This window comes from Nesoenas mayeri (genome assembly GCF_963082525.1).
Source record: "Nesoenas mayeri genome assembly, chromosome: 17".
NCBI classification, from domain to species: domain Eukaryota; kingdom Metazoa; phylum Chordata; class Aves; order Columbiformes; family Columbidae; genus Nesoenas; species Nesoenas mayeri.
Genome location: NC_137565.1, coordinates 4,863,865 through 4,883,915, shown reverse-complemented (window position 1 = coordinate 4,883,915; position 20,051 = coordinate 4,863,865). Strand labels below are relative to the sequence as shown.

At 53.6% G+C, this 20,051-nt stretch overlaps 2 protein-coding genes across 3 annotated transcripts; one reads left to right on the top strand and one right to left on the bottom strand.

Moving 5' to 3' along the window:
• Positions 1 to 8,034: 8,034 nt before the first annotated feature.
• Positions 8,035 to 11,405, top strand: MYL2 (myosin light chain 2; the record flags this gene model as incomplete). 2 transcript variants are annotated; one of them, XM_080355302.1, is made up of 7 exons in its annotated part: positions 8,035 to 8,148; positions 9,053 to 9,142; positions 9,822 to 9,897; positions 10,188 to 10,292; positions 10,978 to 11,053; positions 11,136 to 11,184; positions 11,307 to 11,405. In XM_080355302.1, 7 exons carry the CDS (start codon positions 8,035 to 8,037, stop codon positions 11,403 to 11,405), a joined length of 609 nt encoding a protein of 202 aa, XP_080211428.1. The 2 variants fall into 2 exon arrangements, with proteins under 2 accessions (XP_080211428.1, XP_080211429.1); XM_080355303.1 differs by lacking the exons at positions 8,035 to 8,148; positions 9,822 to 9,897 and having other exon boundaries at positions 9,059 to 9,155.
• Positions 11,406 to 12,077: 672 nt separating this feature from the next.
• On the bottom strand, positions 12,078 to 18,024 carry CCDC63 (coiled-coil domain containing 63; the record flags this gene model as incomplete). The annotated part of the gene is made up of 11 exons (XM_080355634.1): positions 12,078 to 12,193; positions 12,385 to 12,582; positions 12,984 to 13,176; positions 13,341 to 13,415; positions 13,872 to 14,092; positions 14,361 to 14,542; positions 14,775 to 14,956; positions 15,516 to 15,635; positions 16,735 to 16,924; positions 17,055 to 17,218; positions 18,010 to 18,024. 11 exons carry the CDS (start codon positions 18,022 to 18,024, stop codon positions 12,078 to 12,080), a joined length of 1,656 nt encoding a protein of 551 aa, XP_080211760.1.
• Between the last annotated feature and the right edge of the window lie 2,027 nt (positions 18,025 to 20,051).

The window sequence follows — 20,051 nt, the reverse complement described above, 5'->3', positions numbered from 1 at the left end:
CTTGGGGGAGACAAGCGGCGCGGAGGGGCGCGGAGCGGCGCGGAGGGGAGCGGAGCAGCCCGCCCGCCTCCACCGCCGGGGGCGGCCCCGCCGCCTCGCCCCGCCCGCGCTCCGCGGGGAGGGAAGGGGGCGGCCACCCCCAAACCCGGAGCCACCCGCGGGGACCGTCCCCACGCGGGTCATGGGACCCCCCCCCATCGCCCGGGGAAGGGGCGCAGAGCCGCGGTACGACTGATTTCTTTAAAAACAAATCAGTGTTTTACAAACACCCAGCCCCCGCGGGGAGGGGGAAATTCACCATCCGGAAGCTGCCGGTTAAACTTTTTCAGGTTGTTTTATTTTTATTTCTAACCTGACACATCTAGCACCTTTGACCTTGGTGGGAATTGGCATAGCAAACATATAGTACACCACGGCCAGAAAAATCCCCAAATTCATACTGGTTTAGGGCTACATTTTTAAATTACTTAATACATTTGGGCTGTGAAGAATTTGACCAACTTCAACAGAAGAGTGGAACGCAGCCAGTAACGCTTGGGCAGTAACAAAACCTGTGCAAGAAATGCCCCTTTTGTTTTCCTACCAAAACAAATAAAGGACTGCACGGTTTCTGCCTCACATTGCCCCGTATCCTGTTGTACCAACCACACCAACATCTCAAGGGCTTTGAGCATTAATTTCCTTTCCCTGCGGGAAAGCGATAACCTCCCAGCAGAGCTGAGCCGTGTTTGCACTGGAGGGAGCCCAGCGCCACTGGCCGTGACTCGCTTTTGAGCGGCAAAGGGCTGAGCTGCCCCTTTGGGTGCATTTTGCAGGAGGGTTTTAGCAGACCAAGCAAGTGCAGCATTTTAATATTCCTGCTAAGGAACAGGTAACACCCCGAGCTGTTCTGCAGGCACATGCACATCTCTGCACATGGAAGAGCCCAGGGCTCAAACCCACATCCCATCTCCCTTCCCCAAAACCCAGTGTGACACGAGCTGGACCACCCACCCCATGGAGGGGGATGCAGTACTGAAGGGCTGCCCCAGGTTGCTTTGCCTCTGAAACTGCAAAGAGGACAAGGGTGACAGGCAGCAGCCCCCCCCCGGTCACCAGTACATTGGTGTGCGTGTGTGTCCCCATCTTACCTGTCACCACTTGCAGAGATCCCCATGCTTGGACAAGCTGAATGGAGGTGGTTAACCATCCCAGCAGCCACCATTATCCATGTGCACGGACACCAGCAAACCCAGGACAAGTGCTCCTGCAGCTGTCACTCATAGTCCATCACTGTCCCAGTCCCAAAGCTCTCAGCTCCTCTCGCTGCAGCAGATCTAGCGGCACTGGAGCCTCTTTCTGCACATGGCTGAGGATGAAGCAGCTTCTCTGCCATCCCGGGGGCTTGTCCCCACCTGGCAGCTCAGGCACCATCGTGCTGCTTTTACCTGCATTTTGCAGGGCTCTTGTAATTCCACTAAAAAGCAACAATTCAAATTCAGAAGACACCAAGGAAAAAGCAATATCCTTCCAACTTCACTCTGCTCCATGGGTGCTTCTGACTGTCACAGGGACATGTCTGCTCCTTCCTTTCTTGCTGTCTGAAGTTCACCTGAGCCAGGAAAAGTGTCCAAAAGGATCAGGCAGACACCTAAAATGACCTTGGCACCATGGTGCAGCATAAGCAGCAAGGAAACAATCGCATCCTTCTTATCTCTTCCACTCAGAAAAGCTTGGAGCTGCTCACAATCCCATAATTGTAAAATGCCTTGGGCAGAAGAACAAGTGAGCAGAAAATATAAGTTCAAAAAGAGGAGTCGCAAGCACCAAGGCAGCTTGTGTTGGAGAGAGCCTGGATGCTCCTGCGAGCCCTGCTCCAGCCTGTCCCACACCTCCAGAGCTGGCTGGAGAACGGGCTCCCACAGCAGATCCTCCTCATGGTGCTGCAACAAAAACATCCACCTGGAAGCATTGAACTGCAGATGCAATTGCAAACATTGAGCTGCAACCTTGACATCAGATTGGCATCACATTGGCATCAGATGCAAACTCCACGGATGCTCTGACACCGCAATCATTGGGTGCCTCTGTGCTCCTTCTGCTTGGGAATGTCCAGCTTTGCTCTGGGAACCCAAGCACTACAAGTAGACCCTCTCTTAACCCCACAACCCCAAAAATTAGAGAGCCTAAGCCCCTGAGAAGCATCCAGATTTATAACGAGACTGGGTCTGCTGGTGGTGCCAGGCAGGTGCTTCACCTTTGGCTTAATGAGCCTGTAATTAGCCAGGGGTAAGAGCACAGGCTGTGCAAGGTGGGATCCCCCCAGGAATTAATTTCTGTCCCTCTCTCAGGGCCAGGTGCAGGTTTGTTTACAGGATGGGTCAATAGACCCAAGCGGGATGGATGTTCTTTGCTGGAGTGAGTGTTAGTTTCTGCTGTTTGATACCAAGGTATCTTCTCCATGCCAGTGGTAGGGATAGCCTTGTCTGTTCATGATAAAGATGCTCCAGGTTTCTGCTGTTGGGCATCATCAGAGACAGGTCCCAGCAAGGGAACCTTCTCCCTGTGCCCACAAAACTGATCTCATGCCCATAAATCACTGCCCTGCTCTGCTGCCGAGGGAAAAGAAGAGCCTGCTCATAAATCAGCAATAAAACTAACTTGGCATCTTTGGTGAGCAAATTAAATTGTGGGATTTGGAGGAATGTTTATGTTTGGCCAAATCATTAATAAATCAATGGGAGCTATAAGGAAGAGGAGAGGGGCCGTGCACCATGCCACACAGAGGGATGGAGAGCAGGGGTCGGCACACTGCATCCCCACTTCCTCAGTGTCCCTGTGTCCCCTTAGGCACTGTCCCAGTGGCCCAGGGGTATCCTGAGGAGAGCAGGGGGAGCCTGGTCCCACCGTCCCCCCCACCACTCAGGGCTCACCCGCCCTGGGGAGCACTGTAAGGCGCAGGTTAATAAATCAGTTTGTCTCCAGAATGGTTTGCTTTGTGCGCCTGACAATAGCGCGTTGTAAATGGCAGCCCCTTGCCTCCTCTTCTGAAAGGCTTTTAATTAAAATATGGAAGAGGCTTTTCTGTGTACTTAAAAAAAAAAAAAGAAAAGTTAGATTTCAGCACACTCCTATTTCAGACGTTAATTTATTCTTGCCTTCCTGCCGTTTGTGATCCACATGATAAGTCCTTTGTGCGGTGATCCGGCTCCATTAAGCAGCTGATGGGTGAAAGCCACACGGCAGCTGTGATGGTGAGCTCAGTTGGCCACCTTGCCCCAAGGATGGGCAGAGGGATGCCAGGACCCACACTGGGGACAGCAGTGCCATCAGGGCAAGAGGGGACGAGTCAGGCCCTGGGGCTGGCCAGGTACTTGGCCCAGGTTCAGTCCTGGGTGCAGAGCAGAAAAACCCTCATGGAGATCCAGCCAGCCACTCCTGGAGCTCTCTCCCCATCCAGCTGTCACCAAGTAGAGCTGGCTCCCAGGGTCCAGGAAACGCTGGCAGGGGTCCCACCGCCTCCTCTGTGCCCCTCACTGCAAGGTCTCTGTCTCCTCCAGTGGGAAAGCCAGAGGCTATCCCAGCAATGTCTGGTTCTGCCAGCCCAGGGCAGCAGGAGCCACCCCCCACAGTGGGGTACAGAGCTGTTCCAATTTCTTTCTTGTATACTCACAGATGACTTAAAGATTTTGGAAGGTGTTGGTCTCTTCTCCCAAGCAACAGGATGAGAGGAAATGGCCTCAAGTTGCACCAGGGGAGGTTGAGGTTGGATCTTGGGAACAATTTCTTCCCAGAAAGGGCTGTTGGGCATTGGAACAGGCTGCCCAGGGCAGTGGTGGAGTCATCATGCCTGGAGGGGTTGGACAGACACGGAGATGAGGTTCTCAGGGACATGGGGTAGTGCCAGGGGTTGGTTAACAGCTGGACTCTGTAATCTTGAGGGTCTTTTCCAACCCAAATGATTCCCTGATTCTATGAAGGTGTTTGAGAGCATGAAAGCTCACTACCGCAAGTCATGAGAAGTAGCTTCCTGGCCATGTCCCCGCTCCTTGCAGTCTGCCCTCTCCCCAAGCCCTTCTCCCTCCTTCTCCTCTCCCTGCACCTCTCCCTGTCCCTCTCCCGTCCCCCCGTCCCTCTTCCCCGGGCCGGTCCCCGGGCAGCGCCCGCACTGCGCCCGCTACAACGGTGCCACCTGGCGGCCGCCACTGTACCTGCAGCGCGTCCCATCGGGCCGGGGCGGGGGCGCTCGACGGGACACGGCGGGGGCTGGAGGGGACACGACTGGTCACCGACACCCCGAGCGGGACGTATGAGGGGGGACATGGAGGGCGCAGGAGTGCGGAGTGAGACATGGCGGAGTGTCCCCTCAGCGCCCACCGCGGCTCCCGCAGGACGTGCGCTGAGCTGTGCCCGACCTCAGCCCTCCGAGTCCCTTGGCCGCCCCGGGATGAGCAGGGAGAGTGCCCAAGCCCCTCCACCGGCTCCATTTCTGCCACAACTACTTATTTCCAGGCACATTTCCCCTACAATTAGCACATACTCTTTAATTAATTTTCCTCTTTTATTGCTTCGCCCAAATTATCTCAGTTACGGTGCCATTCAGTGCGCGCACAGCAGATAATGCTGCTATTTATGGCTTTCGCCTGTCAACGCTGTCTCAGGAGGCCAGGACGGCCGTCCCCTCCTAGGGCTGCATCCTGTGCACAGCACAAGGCACATCCCCAGGACAGGCCAGCAGCTCAAGGATGGGGGTAGCGTCCCCATCACCTGTCCCGTCCTCAGCCCAGCCAGCCCCTGGCTCTGGTTTGCAGGCGGCAGCTCTTCCCCAGACCCCTGAGCTGGGCAAATCCTCCTGGCCGTTACTGCAGTGATATATCCTTCTGAGTGAAAACGGAGCCGAATCAGGCAAAGCTGCTAAATTAAGTCTGTCTGGAATAAGCCGTTAAACATTGAAACCTTCTGAACACCGAGGGGAGATGGATAAAACCCTCTGAAAGCTCCTGCAGAGGCTGCCAGCAGCAAGGGGCTGTGGGGGGAGTGTGATGAGCACTGGAGAGCCCAGGGAAAGGGAAGGATGTGCCCAAACCCCCGCGCAGTGGGAACCGAGGCGCAGGGATGTGGCTGAGGGCACAAAGACTGTCTGTGGCAGATGAGATGGGCTTCAGCCACCAACCAGCACTGGGACACACAGGCCACCCCCGCGGCCCCCTCAGTGTGGGCACTAGGGACAGGGTGGCCACCACCACTGCCTTCAAACTGCAGCCCTGAGCTGCACAGGAATCCATCTTTCTACCTTTAATAAGCTTTCTCCCTTTAAAAACAATCATTACCAATAAACAAATATAGCAGCCAGTGTATATAAGCATCAAATTAAGTAGCTACATGCATTTGTTATATTTGATATAGCCTTGTTAACTAGAAATTCCTAGGTTTGGAATATGTATTGATTTCAGCAAACATATATTATTTTACTGTAAGTACCGACAGCCATTGTAGTTAATATACAATAGTTTAATTTGAAATGCATTAGTTTAATAAAAATGCATAAAATAGAAGAGAATTGCATTAGCTTCAATAAAAAATTCAATTTCATAAATATTATCCAGTGTTAAAATGCATTGATTTCCCAGGAAAATGTATTGGTCAAAGGCAATTTACATTGGTTTGAATGGGAATGTACCAGCATGTATACATATGTATTAGTTTAGTCAAATGTATCTGATCGCGGAAAAAAATATTGGTTGGAGCCAAAGATATTCATAAGGAAACTACAACGGTGTGAAGCGAGCGGCTGCATGAGCTGGCTCTGGAGCATCCCCATGCACCAACACGGCCATGCTCAGCCAGCCCCGGAGCCCGGACACCTCCGAATTGGCTCCGTCATCTGTAGACTCGGAGCTGCCCATTTGCACGATGCTGCCAGGCTCCCTGGGACGATCAGAGCCCGTTATCGGCTGCGGGCAGGATTTGGCTCGGGCGCAGGCAGGCGTCTCGCTCAGGCAGAGCGCGCGCCTTGAAAAGAGCGGAGGTTAATCAAATCCTTTTGACTCCATTTTTTATCGAGCTCAAGAGGGGCTGTCCTATTAATTAGAAAGGCTTTTTCATGTAAAACACAGGCTCTTTTGCAGATAAGAAGGGACGATGCTTGATTTTGCCATGGCATAGATACATGTGTTGTTCCCTGACATCCATTCACAGGCTGCAGCCACTTCCTAACAGCTCTTTTGTTCACTACAGAGCTCTATAGGTATATATGTACACACACACACATATTTAAAGCACTCACTTTTATCTGGATGCTGGTAAATCTCCCAATTTCTACAGCAGAAGAAGGAAAAGATGTGCCTGGAGCCACCTCCACCCCAAGCTGGACCAGGATCCTCACTGGAGGGGCAGGATCTGACCTGTGCAGCACCAAGGATGACGGCTGACAGCGAGAAGTGAGCAGCGGAGCAGATGCACCGTCTTACAAATTACAGCAGAAACACAGGCAACCATCTGCATCCCATCCCCAGCCAGGATTTCCATGCCGCGGGCCCTCAAAGCCCCTGGCCACCATCTCACCCCCAACCACAGCGTTGGGCAACAACAGAGAGAGAGCGAGGTCTGACCTCCTCCAGGCTGGGCAAGCAGAAATAATACTTCCCACCCCCCCAAAATAAAATTTCTGGGCAATCTCTGTGGCTTCAGGGCTGCCATGCCCCAGTGTGGACATGGAGCCAGGGACGGGCAGCGCCGGCAGCTCCGCGGCTGACCCATCCTGTTAAACCGCTACACATCACTTCCCTGATGCTTATGGATTTTTCCTTAATGCCACAAATTAAGGTAATTGGGCTCGGCTGGCCGATGAATCCAGCTCAACTTGGCAGGAGGAGGGAGCGTCCGTGTTGAGATTGATCCCGCTCATCCCTGACTGTGCCCGTGCGCCCGGGGCTCGTCCTCACCCGGCTCTGCTCCTTGGCTCTCTTGCTCACCCTTTTGCTCAAACAGACCCCGAAACCCATCTTGAAATCCCTTCCCTTAGCTGCAGCTTCATCCAGACAAGGCGGTCATTCCTGGGTCAGGAGTTTTCTCCTCTCCAGGCGCTTTTCCCTACTCATTTCACTGCTGCCTACCCAAATCCTCCCCGTAATGCCATCCTTGCTGCCTCAGCCACGGCAGTGCCAGGGATTAAACATGATATTTGCGTCTTCTAGGGGAACAAGGGCAGTGTCTGGGCAGAGCCCGGAGCTCAGGGGATCCCATTTCACGCTGCCTTTTGTCCCCAGCCCTGTCCCAGCCCCCCACCCGCTCACCAGCCTTGCCAGCATGTGGAGGGGATGATGCCAGGCAGCAGAGTCCAGCATGGAGAGAGTTAATCATGTGTGTCTCGCCAGGACCAGGGTGAGCAAGTGTTTGGCTTAAGTGGGTGACAGGTGCCTCAGTGGGGGTGACACATGAGAGAGGAGCCCTGCGTGCCTGCCCGGCTTTGTGGGAGCTCAGCATCTGCCTCCGGTCTCACTCTGGAGCTCTTAGATGGGGCACAGCATCTGAGCTGGTGCTGTGGCAGGACGGTCCCTTTCAGCCAGAGATGGGACGGCCAGGCAGCTTCTTCTGCTTTTCGAGCATCTCCCAGGACAGCAGGGTTCTTCTGCCTCCAGCAGCCAAGCAGCACTCTGCTTTGCCATGCAGATGCTGTGCTGGAGCTCCCAAAGATGCTGGCAGGACCGTGGTGAAGCATCCGTGTCCCAAGGCTTGGGGGACTGTAGTCAGGGTCCCCCCAGGCCAAGTGCTCCCTGCATGTCCTAGCAGAGGGGAAAAGCTCATCCCCAGCCCGAGTGACAAAGGCAGGTGGGGTTGCTCCTGTGCAGTCCCCTCCTCGGGTCAGCATCTCCAGTGTGGGAGCTGCAAGGCTGCCTGGCACTTCGTTAACCTTGAAATCCTCTCCGGCTCACATGTCACGTCAGCCAGTGACAACAACAAGCAGCTATTCCAGATTAGAGAGGGAGGGACAGAGAAAGGCAGAGACAACAGGGTTGGGGGTGGCTAACATACCTATTACAGCCAAAAGTGGGCATGGGGTTATTTTTAGCCTGGAGAGGGATGTATTTATTGTTTCAGCCCAGGGGAAGCGAGGGACTGCCTCCAAGACGCCTCTCGCAGCAACATCGGCAGCTGTGCAAAGCCATGGTGAGTACAGAGAGACCAAAGTTCCAGTGGGAAGAGGCAAAATCCATCAGCTTTTCACCAGTATAGCTTTAATGGGGCAGGGAGGGATGGAGGTGACAGGGATTTGATGGCCAAGGGTCCCTCCTGCCCTGGAAAGGGGTTGAGCAAGTTGGGGAGCATCTGGCTGCATCTGCAGCATCCCATGGGGAACAGAGAGGTGTCTCCCACACTAGCAGAGCTTTCCAACAGGGGCAGAGTGTTTGGGGGTCCAAACGCCATCTTTCTGCTTTCCCTTCCTCCATGAAGAGGAAGGGCCATTGTGTCCCCCGAAACCCTCCTGCTCTGCCTCCCCCCTGAAGAGCCACCCAATTAGAGGGGACAAGGCTGCTGGAGCTCATGGGTGGGACGAGGGATGACAGGCAGGGTGGGATGGTGAGCGGCTCTGTCCTCTGCTCCTCTTTAAAATACATGTTGAGCAGTTTCTGGTTGTTTCAAGCCTCAGTGCAGGAGGAGGCAGATTTTTTTAATAAGCAAACATTTTAATAAGTGCTGTGTTATTAGCGAGAGGCACAGAAATGTAAGGAAGCACCTAATGACTCCAGCCCTTGTGTGCAGCCTCGGTAGCGCTCCCAAACCCAGGTTTCCACCCCAGGAGATCCTGCTGCAGTGCCCATCCTTTTACCTGCTGTAGCCTTTGGTGTGGAAGCAATTTTTCAGCTCGTCTTTCCTTGGACCTACTTGGCTAAATTCATCAGGAAAGCAAAGACTGAACGGCAGGAATCTTAACACCCCTCAGTATCTCAGAGGGTCACATGTGCTCAGAGCTGCTGTGAAGGACTCATGACTAAGAATAGGGTAGTTTCATGCTTTTCTTCCACACCATAAAAAGCCAGTGAATTAGTGATACATACTTGAACCCCTGCAGGCACCCAAGAAAGCCAAGAAGAGGATTGAAGGTGCTAATTCCAATGTCTTCTCCATGTTCGAGCAGGCCCAGATCCAGGAATTCAAAGAGGTAGGTGCGTTTGGTAGAAATGACAGAGGGTCCTTGATGCAATGTGACCTTCAGCTCTTTCCTCAGCGCTTTCAGATCGGTGACAGCTGCTTTGCAACGGGAGGCAGCATGCCCGGTTTTGAGTAATTTTATTTTAAAAGTGCAAGTAACAACTCGGTGACATTGTTAAGTATGGCATCACCTCAAAGCTTCTGAGGAGCTCGCACGCCATGGAGCAGCCAGCAGCACCCAGGAGAGCAGGAGCACATCTCCCGTGCCAGGAGCTCTTCCTCACTTACCCTCTGCACAGTCAGCACATGGTCCTGGGTTGATGCCAGTTACAGGGATAACTGGTCCCTGTTTGGGGATCTGATGGCTCAGGCTGTCTTGCCTAGTTGGTCTCATCCCAGGCTGAGGGGGCTTTGGCCAAGGAGAGGGTCTGCATGGCATTAGTGTTTGGGCTGCTGTAGGAATCCATCACCCCGCATCGCTCAAGGGTGCAGGGGCCAGGATTGCTGCTGGGTTCAGGTGACGGTTTTTGCTCCCTTGCTGGGTGAGGACCCCCAGAGCCCCATCCTGGAAGGGCTCACAGTGCCCTTGTCCCATCCAAGCCAAAGGGAGGAAGAAGAAGGTACTAAAGCTTTGGCAAAGGCTAAGTCTCCCTCTGCCTGTGTTCCCTGCCCTCCTCCTGTGCTTCCAGGCATTCACCATCATGGATCAGAACCGGGACGGCTTCATTGACAAGGCGGATCTGAGAGACACGTTTGCTGCACTCGGTGAGTCCCCTTTTAGGACCCTTCCCAAAATCTTCGATGACATTAGATCTATTAGGTAAGAAAACAGCCATGAGCCCCCATTCAAGCAAGCTCCAGCTGTTAAATGGATCTCTTGTTTTTGCTGAAAACCTCCTGATCTGAAACGACTTCTGTCGACCTATGAGATCCTACAAGGGGTGACTCAGAGCAGCTCCTGCAGCAGCAGAGGTTCAATCCCATAGGTTCTAGAGAAAATCTCCAGAAGAAGGTTCACAGGGACCCACAATTCACCCAACACTCTTCTCCCCTAGGGCGCCTGAATGTGAAAAACGAGGAGATTGATGAGATGATAAAGGAGGCACCTGGCCCCATCAACTTCACCGTGTTCCTCACCATGTTTGGGGAGAAACTCAAGGGTGAGGGGGATACAGGGAGCTGGAAGGGGGGTTGGGTGGACACCCACACCATGACCAGTATTCTGTCCCATCTGAGAAGCCACCATCTGGTGTGTCCCCAACCTGTTAGGGGGTACGAACAGGTCTCTGTGCCTCAGTTTCCCAGCCTTTAAAGAAAAGCCCACAGGCTGTGATGCTGCTGTCCCCATAGAAAGAGGAGACAGGAGATCTTGCAGTGTCTCCGAGCCTGCTGACACCAACAGTGGCACCAATGGCCACCCTGGCCAGAGCATTGGCTGCAGCATGACTTTGACCCAGCAGCCCTGTCTGACTGCACCCTGTATCACTTCTGGAACCCGAGGCATGCAGCCCTGTCACAGATCTCCAGGAGGCTGCACAGCCCCGAGCGCCTGTGCCTGGAGCTCTATAAATACACCCAAAAGATTAGATAGATGCCGTCTGTCAGGGTGGTGGTGACACAGCTGCTTTGTGTCTGCACCACCACCCTACGTCTGCTCCTCTACCTGCCACCCGCTGCCATCAAGAGCCCCTGCCGGCACGGGAGGGCTGTGGGGTTGGCCTTCCCACAGAGCACCCCACTTGCCATCACATCCCACATCGTCCCCCAAAAGGCTGGGGAAAGCAGGAGACCACAGTTGCCTTCCTCCTCCACCATCTCTAATGGCCATGGCCGTGTCACCCCCAGGTGCCGACCCAGAGGAGACAATCCTGAACGCGTTCAAGGTGTTCGATCCAGAGGGGAAAGGCCTGAAATCTGCTTAGTAAGTCCAGGGGTACCCAGGGGGGTGGATGGGCATCCCCACCAAGGCCTCCTTGGTGGTCACCTCACTCTCTTGTTTGCAGCATCAAAGAAATGCTGATGACGCAGGGCGAGAGGTTTTCCCAGGAAGAGGTATGAGCTCCTTCCCTCGCTCTGCCAGCCCTCTGTGCCCCCCATCCCAACAGACCCCCAGCCCTCCTTGGAGCCCCAAACCCCTCCTGTGCTGCCTTTTCACCCTGGCTCTTTCCTGGCAGATCGACCAGATGTTCGCAGCCTTCCCTCCAGACATGTCTGGCAACCTGGATTACAAAAACCTCGTCCACGTCATTACTCATGGTGAAGAGAAGGACTAGCCCATGCTGGGGCTGGCACCGCGAGATCGCCTCTGTCTATGTCGCATGGGGGGGTCCCTTTGCCTCTCCCCCTGGGGAACAAGTGAATGGCACCCACATTAAACTGCCTTTTGGCAAGAAGAAATCCAGCTGCTGGTGTGAGCGGATCTTGGGCTTGCATGGTGTGTCTGTGTGTTCATCTGTGCCCAGTGGGAGTGAGTTGAGAGAAGGGAACGGAGCTGGTGAGGGGCTGGAGCACAAGTGTGATGGGAGCGGCTGAGGGACCTGGGGGTTCAGCTGAGAACAGGAGCTGAGGGGAGACCTTCTGATCTCTGAACTGCCTGAAAGGAGCTTGGAGCCAGGGGGGTCGGGCTCTGCTCCCCAGGAACAAGCGCCAGGAGCAGAGGAAACGGCCTCAAGTTGCGCCAGGGGAGGTTGAGGTTGGATCTGGGAACAATTTCTTCCCCAAAGGGCTGTGGGGCATTGGAACAGGCTGCCCAGGGCAGTGCTGGAGTCACCATCCCTGGAGGGCTGGACAGACCAGAGATGAGGTTCTCAGGGATGTGGGGCAGTGCCAGGGTTGGGTTAATAGTTGGACTCAATGATCTTGAGGGTCTCCTCCAAACAAAATCTTTCTATGATTTTATTATTTATTTAACTAATCTAATTATTTAACTAATCCCTGCCGGGTTCTCACACATCAATGTCATTTCTCCCCTTGTTGCCTGTGCTGGCAGCATTCCCCTCTTCCTTCTTGTGGCTCTGGAGAACCATCTGGAACAGCTGGCCATGGTCCAGTGGCACCTCTCCTGCTCAAGAAAATGGTCACCCCGTCATGCCGGCCACCCCAAGCCTTACATACCCGGTGGGGTAGGACAGACTGGTTGGGATTGGCTGGGACAGATGGCTGGCAGCAGGCGATTGGCCAAGTGGCCATGGGGGAACTGTGGATTGGCTGGTTTCATGGCTGTGGTCCCTCCCTCTCACCTCCTGCACTCACCAGCATCGATGGTGTGGATGGTGCCGTCCAGGGTGGGGGGCAATGGGAAGAGCTGGGCCCGATCCATCTCCGGGAGGAGACTGGTGGCACCCAGCAATGAGTTGTCAATGTCCTGGTCCAGGTGGGACTCATCAGCCATTCCGTAGCACAGGTCGGGATTCATCTGCAGGAAACTGTTGGTCTCCTCCTCCAGTCCATCTGGGTAAGAAGAAGGATTGTCTCACAGGGCTCCTGCACCCAGACCCCTGCCCAAACCCACCTCTGTATATGGGATCACACCAGCGAGCAGTGGGACTCCATGGATTGCCCCAGGACAGTGTCATCAAGCAGCTTGTGCACCCAGGGACAAGGGTCCCCAGGCTGGGTCTCATACCCAGAGCCAAAGGGATGAACTGGGCAGGTCTACTGGGGTGTTAATACAGCCAGGTTAGCTCCTGAATTTGCTGGGAATTTGGGACCCCCAAATGCACACTAGGGACACCCATGCATGATGGGTCAAGGGGCAAAAAACTAGCTCAAATTAAAACGCCATGCGAGGGGGTGGTGGGCATACAAGGTCCAGGCCACGTGGCAGGGAAAGATGGGCAGCTCCAACCCACCAAAAAACTGCATGATGTTCAGATACGTGATCTGCCCATTTTCTCCAAGCTGCTTCGTTATCTTTGTAGTGTCATAGTTGACTTCTTTGAACAGCGCCTCCATGCTGGTTGTGAGGTAGCCCAGCACCTTGCTGCTCCCTTTGCATCTCTCTTCATGCTCATTGTCTTCCTCGGTGTCTTTCGTTAGTTTTTCCTATCAGCAAAGGTTTTGCTAAGTTTCACACCAGCCCCTTGTCCCTCCCCACCCCAGTGCTGGCTAGTTCCAGTCTGGACACTGGAGACATCCCAGGAGACATCCAGACACTCCTTAGGACATGTGCCAGCATGTGTCTGCTGCTCTAATCCTGACCGCCATACCTCCACCTCCTTCAGGGCACGAAGGTCTCTGCTCTCTGCACACTCCTGATTCAACATGAGGACTGTCGTTTCATCCTGTGTAAACACAAGCACATGGAGGGGGTACTGGCTGAATGTCCACCAGAGCTGCCTAACAGAGGCTGGGGACCACCCCTCCACCCTGGGAGCAGGGACACCCCACTTGACCCCTCTGGGCACCACTGTCACCAGGGCCAGGAGGGCAGGAGGTGACCCCACTACTTCTCACTGCAACCAACCCCACACATGGCCGAGGCAGCTCTCAGTTCTCCTGGATCCTGCAGTATTTTTGCTGGGTACACGGTGGCAGCATTGAGACACTTTTAGCTCTGAGAACGCAGCGTTCTGTCTATTGGAGTATTTTGGCTACTTCTCTGCGTTCCCCTAATGTGGCAGGCTGTGAGCTGGGCTCTGGGGTGGGCAGTTGGTGCTGGATACGAGGGAGAGGGAAAAACCACCCCAACCTAAAATCACCAGCTGAGAAAGGGGAGATATGAAGAACCTGGCACAGACCTGGAGGTCCTTCACCTTCTGCTGCATATTCTCTATCTTGATGTCCAGCTCAGAGGCATAGCTGAAGTAGGCAAACAACTTCTGCTCCTTTTCGATGAAGCCATTCACCAGATGGCCGGCATCCCCATCCTCCGTCAGCTCCAGCAGACGCCTGTAAGCCACCTCCTGGCTCTCGATGATCTCCCATTGGTTTCGCTTGGCCCGCTTGGCTGCCTTCAGGTCTGAGGGAGAGATGGAGAGCCTGGGCTGTGCATGTCCCCTTTGCAGAGCCTTCCCCTGTGGGGTTGGGTGGGGTGTTCGTGGCACAAAGTGTCTTTATTTCACTCAGAAATTAAGAAAGGAGCTCACAGTCTGCATGGGAATGGGGCAAACACAGTGGGATCCCTCCCCAGGAGAGTTCTTGCCAGTGGGGTGCAGTGCCACAAGCAGCCCCTTTGCCAACCCTAGAGTTTGCAGTTCTAGTTGCACATGGTTTCTCTCATCCAGTACCTTTTCTCTTTTTGGCCTCTTCCTCCAATTTAGAGCGATCTACACATTTGATGAGCATGAAGTTTTTCATTTTGTTTTCCCTGTTAAGGACACGCTCCCTTTCCTGCATCTCAACCTTGTGCTGGATGGTCTTTTGGTTCTTCCTTTCATTCTGGGCTGAAATCCTTGCCCGAATCTCCATCCTGCACACAGCAAGCAGCAGGTTACACCACACACAGGTACAAGGAGTAAATCCCTCTGGAGGTACCAGCCTCCCTGCATCGAGCAGCCACCCAACCCTTAGCACCCAGCTCTAAACAAGAGTGGTTAATTCTTCCTCTGGAATCACAAGCAGTCTTTCTTCCCATCAATACTCAACACTAGCATTGCCCATTGGTGCTAATTTTGCCACAGAGGGTTTGCAAAGCCACGTACTGCTGCTTGTAGGCTTGTGTGGATTGCTCAATGGCAGTGCTCATCATCCTTCTCTGCTGACCCGTCTTCCTACGGAACTTCAGGTGGAAGTTTTCCAAAGTGTCTTTCCGGATTAGCAGGCTTTGAATCTTTTCTCGGAACTCTTTATCTCTGGTTAGTATGGTACCAAATTGGACAGTGACCTGGGGAGAGGGAGGCAAAAAGTTTGAAGGTTGTGTGGGCTCAGGTCTCTGCTCAAAGAGAGGGCTGGGACAAAAACAGCCCAAGAGATTTTAAGTTGGTCCTGCAGCCTGATCTAGTGAAAGATGTCCCTGTTCATTGCAGGGGCGTTGGAGTAGGTGAGCTTTGAAGGTCCCTTCCTACCCAAATTATTCTATGATTCTATGACTTTATCCTTCTGCCCAAGACAGGAGGGACAGCAGCAGGCCAGGATGATCATGGCAGAGACCTGGAGCTGGCATTGTCCAAGGCAAGGTGGCTTTAGGCAGTTGGGTTTTATCACTAAGCAGGTGCAGACCTTCAGGCTTCTTGGCATGGCACAAGTGCTGCATTTGGGTCACCGAGCTTGAAGGAGTCTTTGAGATATTCTGGGAGCAATCAGGCCAGGAGAAAAAGCCAGGTCCTTTATGCAGCTCATGTCAACCAAATGCATTTGCACCGTTATGCTTTGTTCTGAGCAAAAAGTGTTTTGTGCACAGGCCCCAATGTGGCCCTCCAAAGATCTGCAAAATGTTTGCTTACGTTATATAGAGGCAACTTCAGTTTCTCAATCTTCTTTTGCAGCCGTTTGCTACAGTTCGCTTGCTTCACCTTCACTTCTATCTGGTTTTGCCTCACAGACTTTTTTTCCAGCTCTAGCGTCTGCACACATAGAGGAAAAGAAAAAAATGTGTTATCTCCACCCCTACATTCTGGACTCTTGTCAGGACACTTAGCCAAAGCAAATACCCTCTGTTGACCTGAACTACAGCAACCGTGTCATTAATGAGCTCACAGTTATAGAAGCAGCTTTAATCCCAAAGGATCCCATCCTGCACACGCAGAAACATAAACTGTAACTAGGAATGGGTTTATTTTCATGTCATGAAGGAAATGCAGCTGCCTCTGGAGGGGAATTCAGGAGGTGCTGAACAAGGCACAGCAGCGCTCTGTGCAGAGCGGAAGAAGCAATGAGGATGGTTTTTTGGTAGCGGCATTGTGCTGGCCAGATCTGCAGAGTCCTCTCTGGGAATGAGTGGAGGAAAACTTTTGCCAGAAGTGGGGAGCTGCCAGAAGAAATAAATCCACCAAAAGAATGAAGTTGTTGGAGAACAACAAAGCAGGAGGCAGGTGGGAGAGGTATGACTCAGCCAAGGGATCCCTGATTGAAAGCTAAGCCTGTGGTGGAAAGCTCTGCAGCACCTCTAGCAACTGTAAACAACCCGAGCGTGTCCCCTGACTCCTGTCATGGGTGGCTTGTTCAGAGCAGAAAGCTGCAGGGACCCATCACTTCTGTAGCTCTGGGTTTCCCTTGGCCTCCCACCCCATCCTTGACCAAATCCAACCAGGAGAAGTGAAGGTATGTCCCTCAGATGTTGCCACTCCTCTGTTTGCCATGCCTCAGGCAGCACAACTACATGTTCCATTTTTTCCTCTCTTTTAGGAGAAAAAAAAAAGTTAAAGGAAAAGCAGAGGGATGTTGCATGACCCCAGGCAGGTGGGTGCCATCGAAGAGGAGCTGCAGAGACTGGTGGGACACCAAGGTCGAGAGTCAGACCTGACTTTTCTAGCCAGTGCTGCTGACTTGAGTGGGAGCCTGGCTCTATCCATTTGTCATTGTCATTTGTTTTTTGCCAGGAGGCAGCATTATTTTCCAAGGCCTGAATTAAACACATTTTACATTGAGGAGTTTCAGTGATGAGGCTCACCCTGTGACTCTTCTCTACCCTGCTCAGCCAGGGAACATTCCAGATGCTCTTACCTGGTTGTCCACGTCAGCTAACAGGACTTTTCTGTCTCTAATCATAGAATCATACTGATTTTTGGTCTGCAAAAGGCATTGAAGCTCCATAAAATCTCTGCCTCTCAGCATCGCTTTTCTCGTGGACGTGATCTGGCTCAGCACCAACAACACCTCTTTTCGTTCTTGGTTCAGCGACTCTGTTTCTTTTCTGTAAGCAGAACGACAAATGACATTTAGCACAACTCACCTGCAACGCTGGGGCCGGTCCTTACCCCTCTCCATCCCAGTGCCAGGGTCCCCAGATCTCAGCATGGAGGACCTTTCTGAGCTGCACTCACTGCTGAGTCTGCATCCGCTGCCGCACGTGTGCGCCATAAGATTTCCTCTTCTCTGTTGCGATCCAATACTGTTTCTGCAGCCTCCTGACCTCAGCCTCAGTCACCTTCTCCTTCTCCTTCTCAGTGGAATCTGAAAGTGTCCGCCTCAAAGCGGCCCTTCCCCGCTGCCACAGAGACAGAGAGTTTGGTCACTGGTGCGAACACGACCAGACAGCGGAGCAGGTTAATGGCATCGCCACCTCCAGCTGTTTGGCACCACCTTCAGCTCTTTGCTGCCACCTCAGATATTTATTATCACCCAAAACCTCTGAGCCATGCAAACCAGCTCCATGAGCACTTCTGATGCACCTCAGGGCAAGGTCCACCAGGTGCTTTGCTCTTGGGTAACCCACCCCCACCCTACCACCACCTCCAGGGCAAGGAGGTGTAAACAGTGACCAAAACTGGTGCCTGTTGACCACGGCCAACACCTTGATTCCAGGACAGGGTGCAGACCTTCAGCAGGGGGGAGGGCAAGTTGTCACCTCTTTTATCACCCAGCACGACTGCAAGGACCATGTGAGAACCAAACCCACCAGTGCTGGGGATGGGTAGGAACCCAGCTGCCTTTTCCCAGGAGCGGACCAGGAGCGCTCACATCTCCAGCTGTGGGAAGGTAGCTTCAAGTTGAGAAACTGCTTAACAGGTAAGCACTGAAGCTGTGGCAGATCCACCACTACCCATGTCCTCAGCTGACCGATATCATCCAACCCTCCCTCACCCAACACCCAAATTTCAAGCCACGGTCTCATCCCCAGCACAGGAGGGACAGGCAGAACCAGTCCCACCACAACCCAACACCGTCAGCCTGGCTCCCCGCCGCCTGTCTGGCTCACTGCACTGCAGCATTTACTCCTGTAGGTGAGGTCCCCACAGCAGATCCTCCACCAGCTTTGGATTGTGCTTTGGTTTTTACCTTTGAGCACGTCATTTCTTCCAGCTAACTCTGCTGGTTGCTCTGCAGATGTCTCAGGAAGGGGACAAAGAAGCCTCCACGGAGCCAGGTCTGCTTTCCAAAGGGAGAAATAAAACCTGGGTAAGGAGGTGTGTCCCCCCTGCTCATCCCTCAGCACCTGCTCACGTGTTTGGCACATGAGGAAACCGTCACAGATGGCAGCACGATGAATAAAAGGGGAACATTTGTAGTGATGTCATTGTGAAAAACGCTCCTCTGATCGAGTTTATAAGTAGGGGAAGAACAGATGGTTTGAGCTTTCCACCCCGTTCAGTACCTGGGTTTCCATAGAAATCCCAGCGAGGTCAGACCCCCCCCATCCTGTCGGGCAGAGCCCCTGGGGAGTGTGAATGGGAGACATTACCTGGATTCAGCCTCCCCAAAACCTGGTCTCCCCAGCCCTGCTGCAGCTCCCCGGGCTCCTCTGTGCCCCCCAGTGCTGCTCACTCCGTCGCAGGGTGCTGTGATTCCCCTCCAGCCAGGGGACAGGACGGTGGCAGCAGTCGGGTGTCCCCAAGGAACAGCCCCTTTTCCAGCGAGACACGTAGGAAAGGTGGCAGCCCCAAGGGCAGTGGGTCCCGATCCTGCACCCTGCACTGCCCCAGCTCTGTGGAACAGGCACTGGCCTGGTTGCCACAGCACTGTCACACTACAGTGTGGAAGGGTTCTCCATGGGAACTGTCACCAAGGAGCATGGAATGACTGCCACACCCACTCACCCTATTGGGGGTGCTGGGAGCCCTCACTACAAGGGATTTCCATGCCCCAAAACAAGCCCCAAAGCACGTGCTCCAATGTGTCCCTGGCTGCATGTCCACAGGAAACAGAAACTCTCATTCTACTAGTTCTTGCTTCCTTTGCAGTGTCTGAATTATCCCATAACCTGTGACTCCGAAGCCTTTCACTCTGACCAGAGAGCAGCACCCAGGGCTTCGCGAACCCCAGCAGCACTTTGGGGCCATGGATGTGCCGTTCTTCCCTCCCCTTTGTCGTCAGACCTGCACCCAGCTCCCTGGGCTTCCCACCTGCTTTCTGTCTGTTTTGCTCCTGAAGCAGCAGCAATCACCATACCCCTGCCATCATCCTCAGCAGCTGGACAACGTCAAGGTGCCCGTTGTTGGGAGAGCAGCACTGGTTGCCGCTGCCAACCAGGGGAAGGTCCCTGGGGATGAAGCCTGTTAAGGCAGCCAACAGAGGGGACAAATTGATGATTTGCACCAGCTTCTGTCTTGTCCATGCAGGGAAGCACATGGGAGCAGTGGTCTGAGTCACAAGAGCCATGATAATTTCTTCTCCATAAACTGGAATGCATGGCCAGCTCCTTCATAGAATCACAGAATGGTTTGGATTGAAGGGACATTCAAAGCTCCCCCAGTGCCAGCCCTGCCATGAGCAGGGACATCTGCACTAGCTCAGGTTGCTCAGAGCCCCATCCAGCCTTGCTTGGGATGTCTCCAGGGATGGGGTATCCACCACCTCTCTGGGCAACCTGGGCCAGGCTCTCACCACCCTCAGTGTAAGAAATTTCTTCCTCATGTCTAAGAGGGACTCAGCAAACCCTGAGATCCCTCAGGGCAGAAGGACAAGACAGCACTGGAGGCTGCAGCAGGGCTGTGTTTTGTAGCCCTGGTGTTGCTTACTCAGCTCCGGGATGAAGGAGAACAGAAAAACGGTGAAGGTGAGCAAAGGGCATCCACGTCCCGGTTTGCAGGGCTGCGGCAAGTTCAAGGCGATGAGCAAAATCCCCAAACAGCACATTGCTCTTGAGGCTGTGCCTCCCCATTATCCCGGAGACTTTGATGAGTTAACAAGCCAGCCACCAAGTTCCAGGCTAATTCACAGCCGGATTGGCTCTGAGGATGCATTTAATTGGGAATTACTTTTCATGGCAGAAAGCAGAATATGGCATTAGATAAGAAAAATTGCAACCAAGGGCAGAGCGACGCAGGGAAGGCACGGGAGCCCGAGGGTCCCGCTGGGGCCGAGGGAAGTTCCCAGAGCTT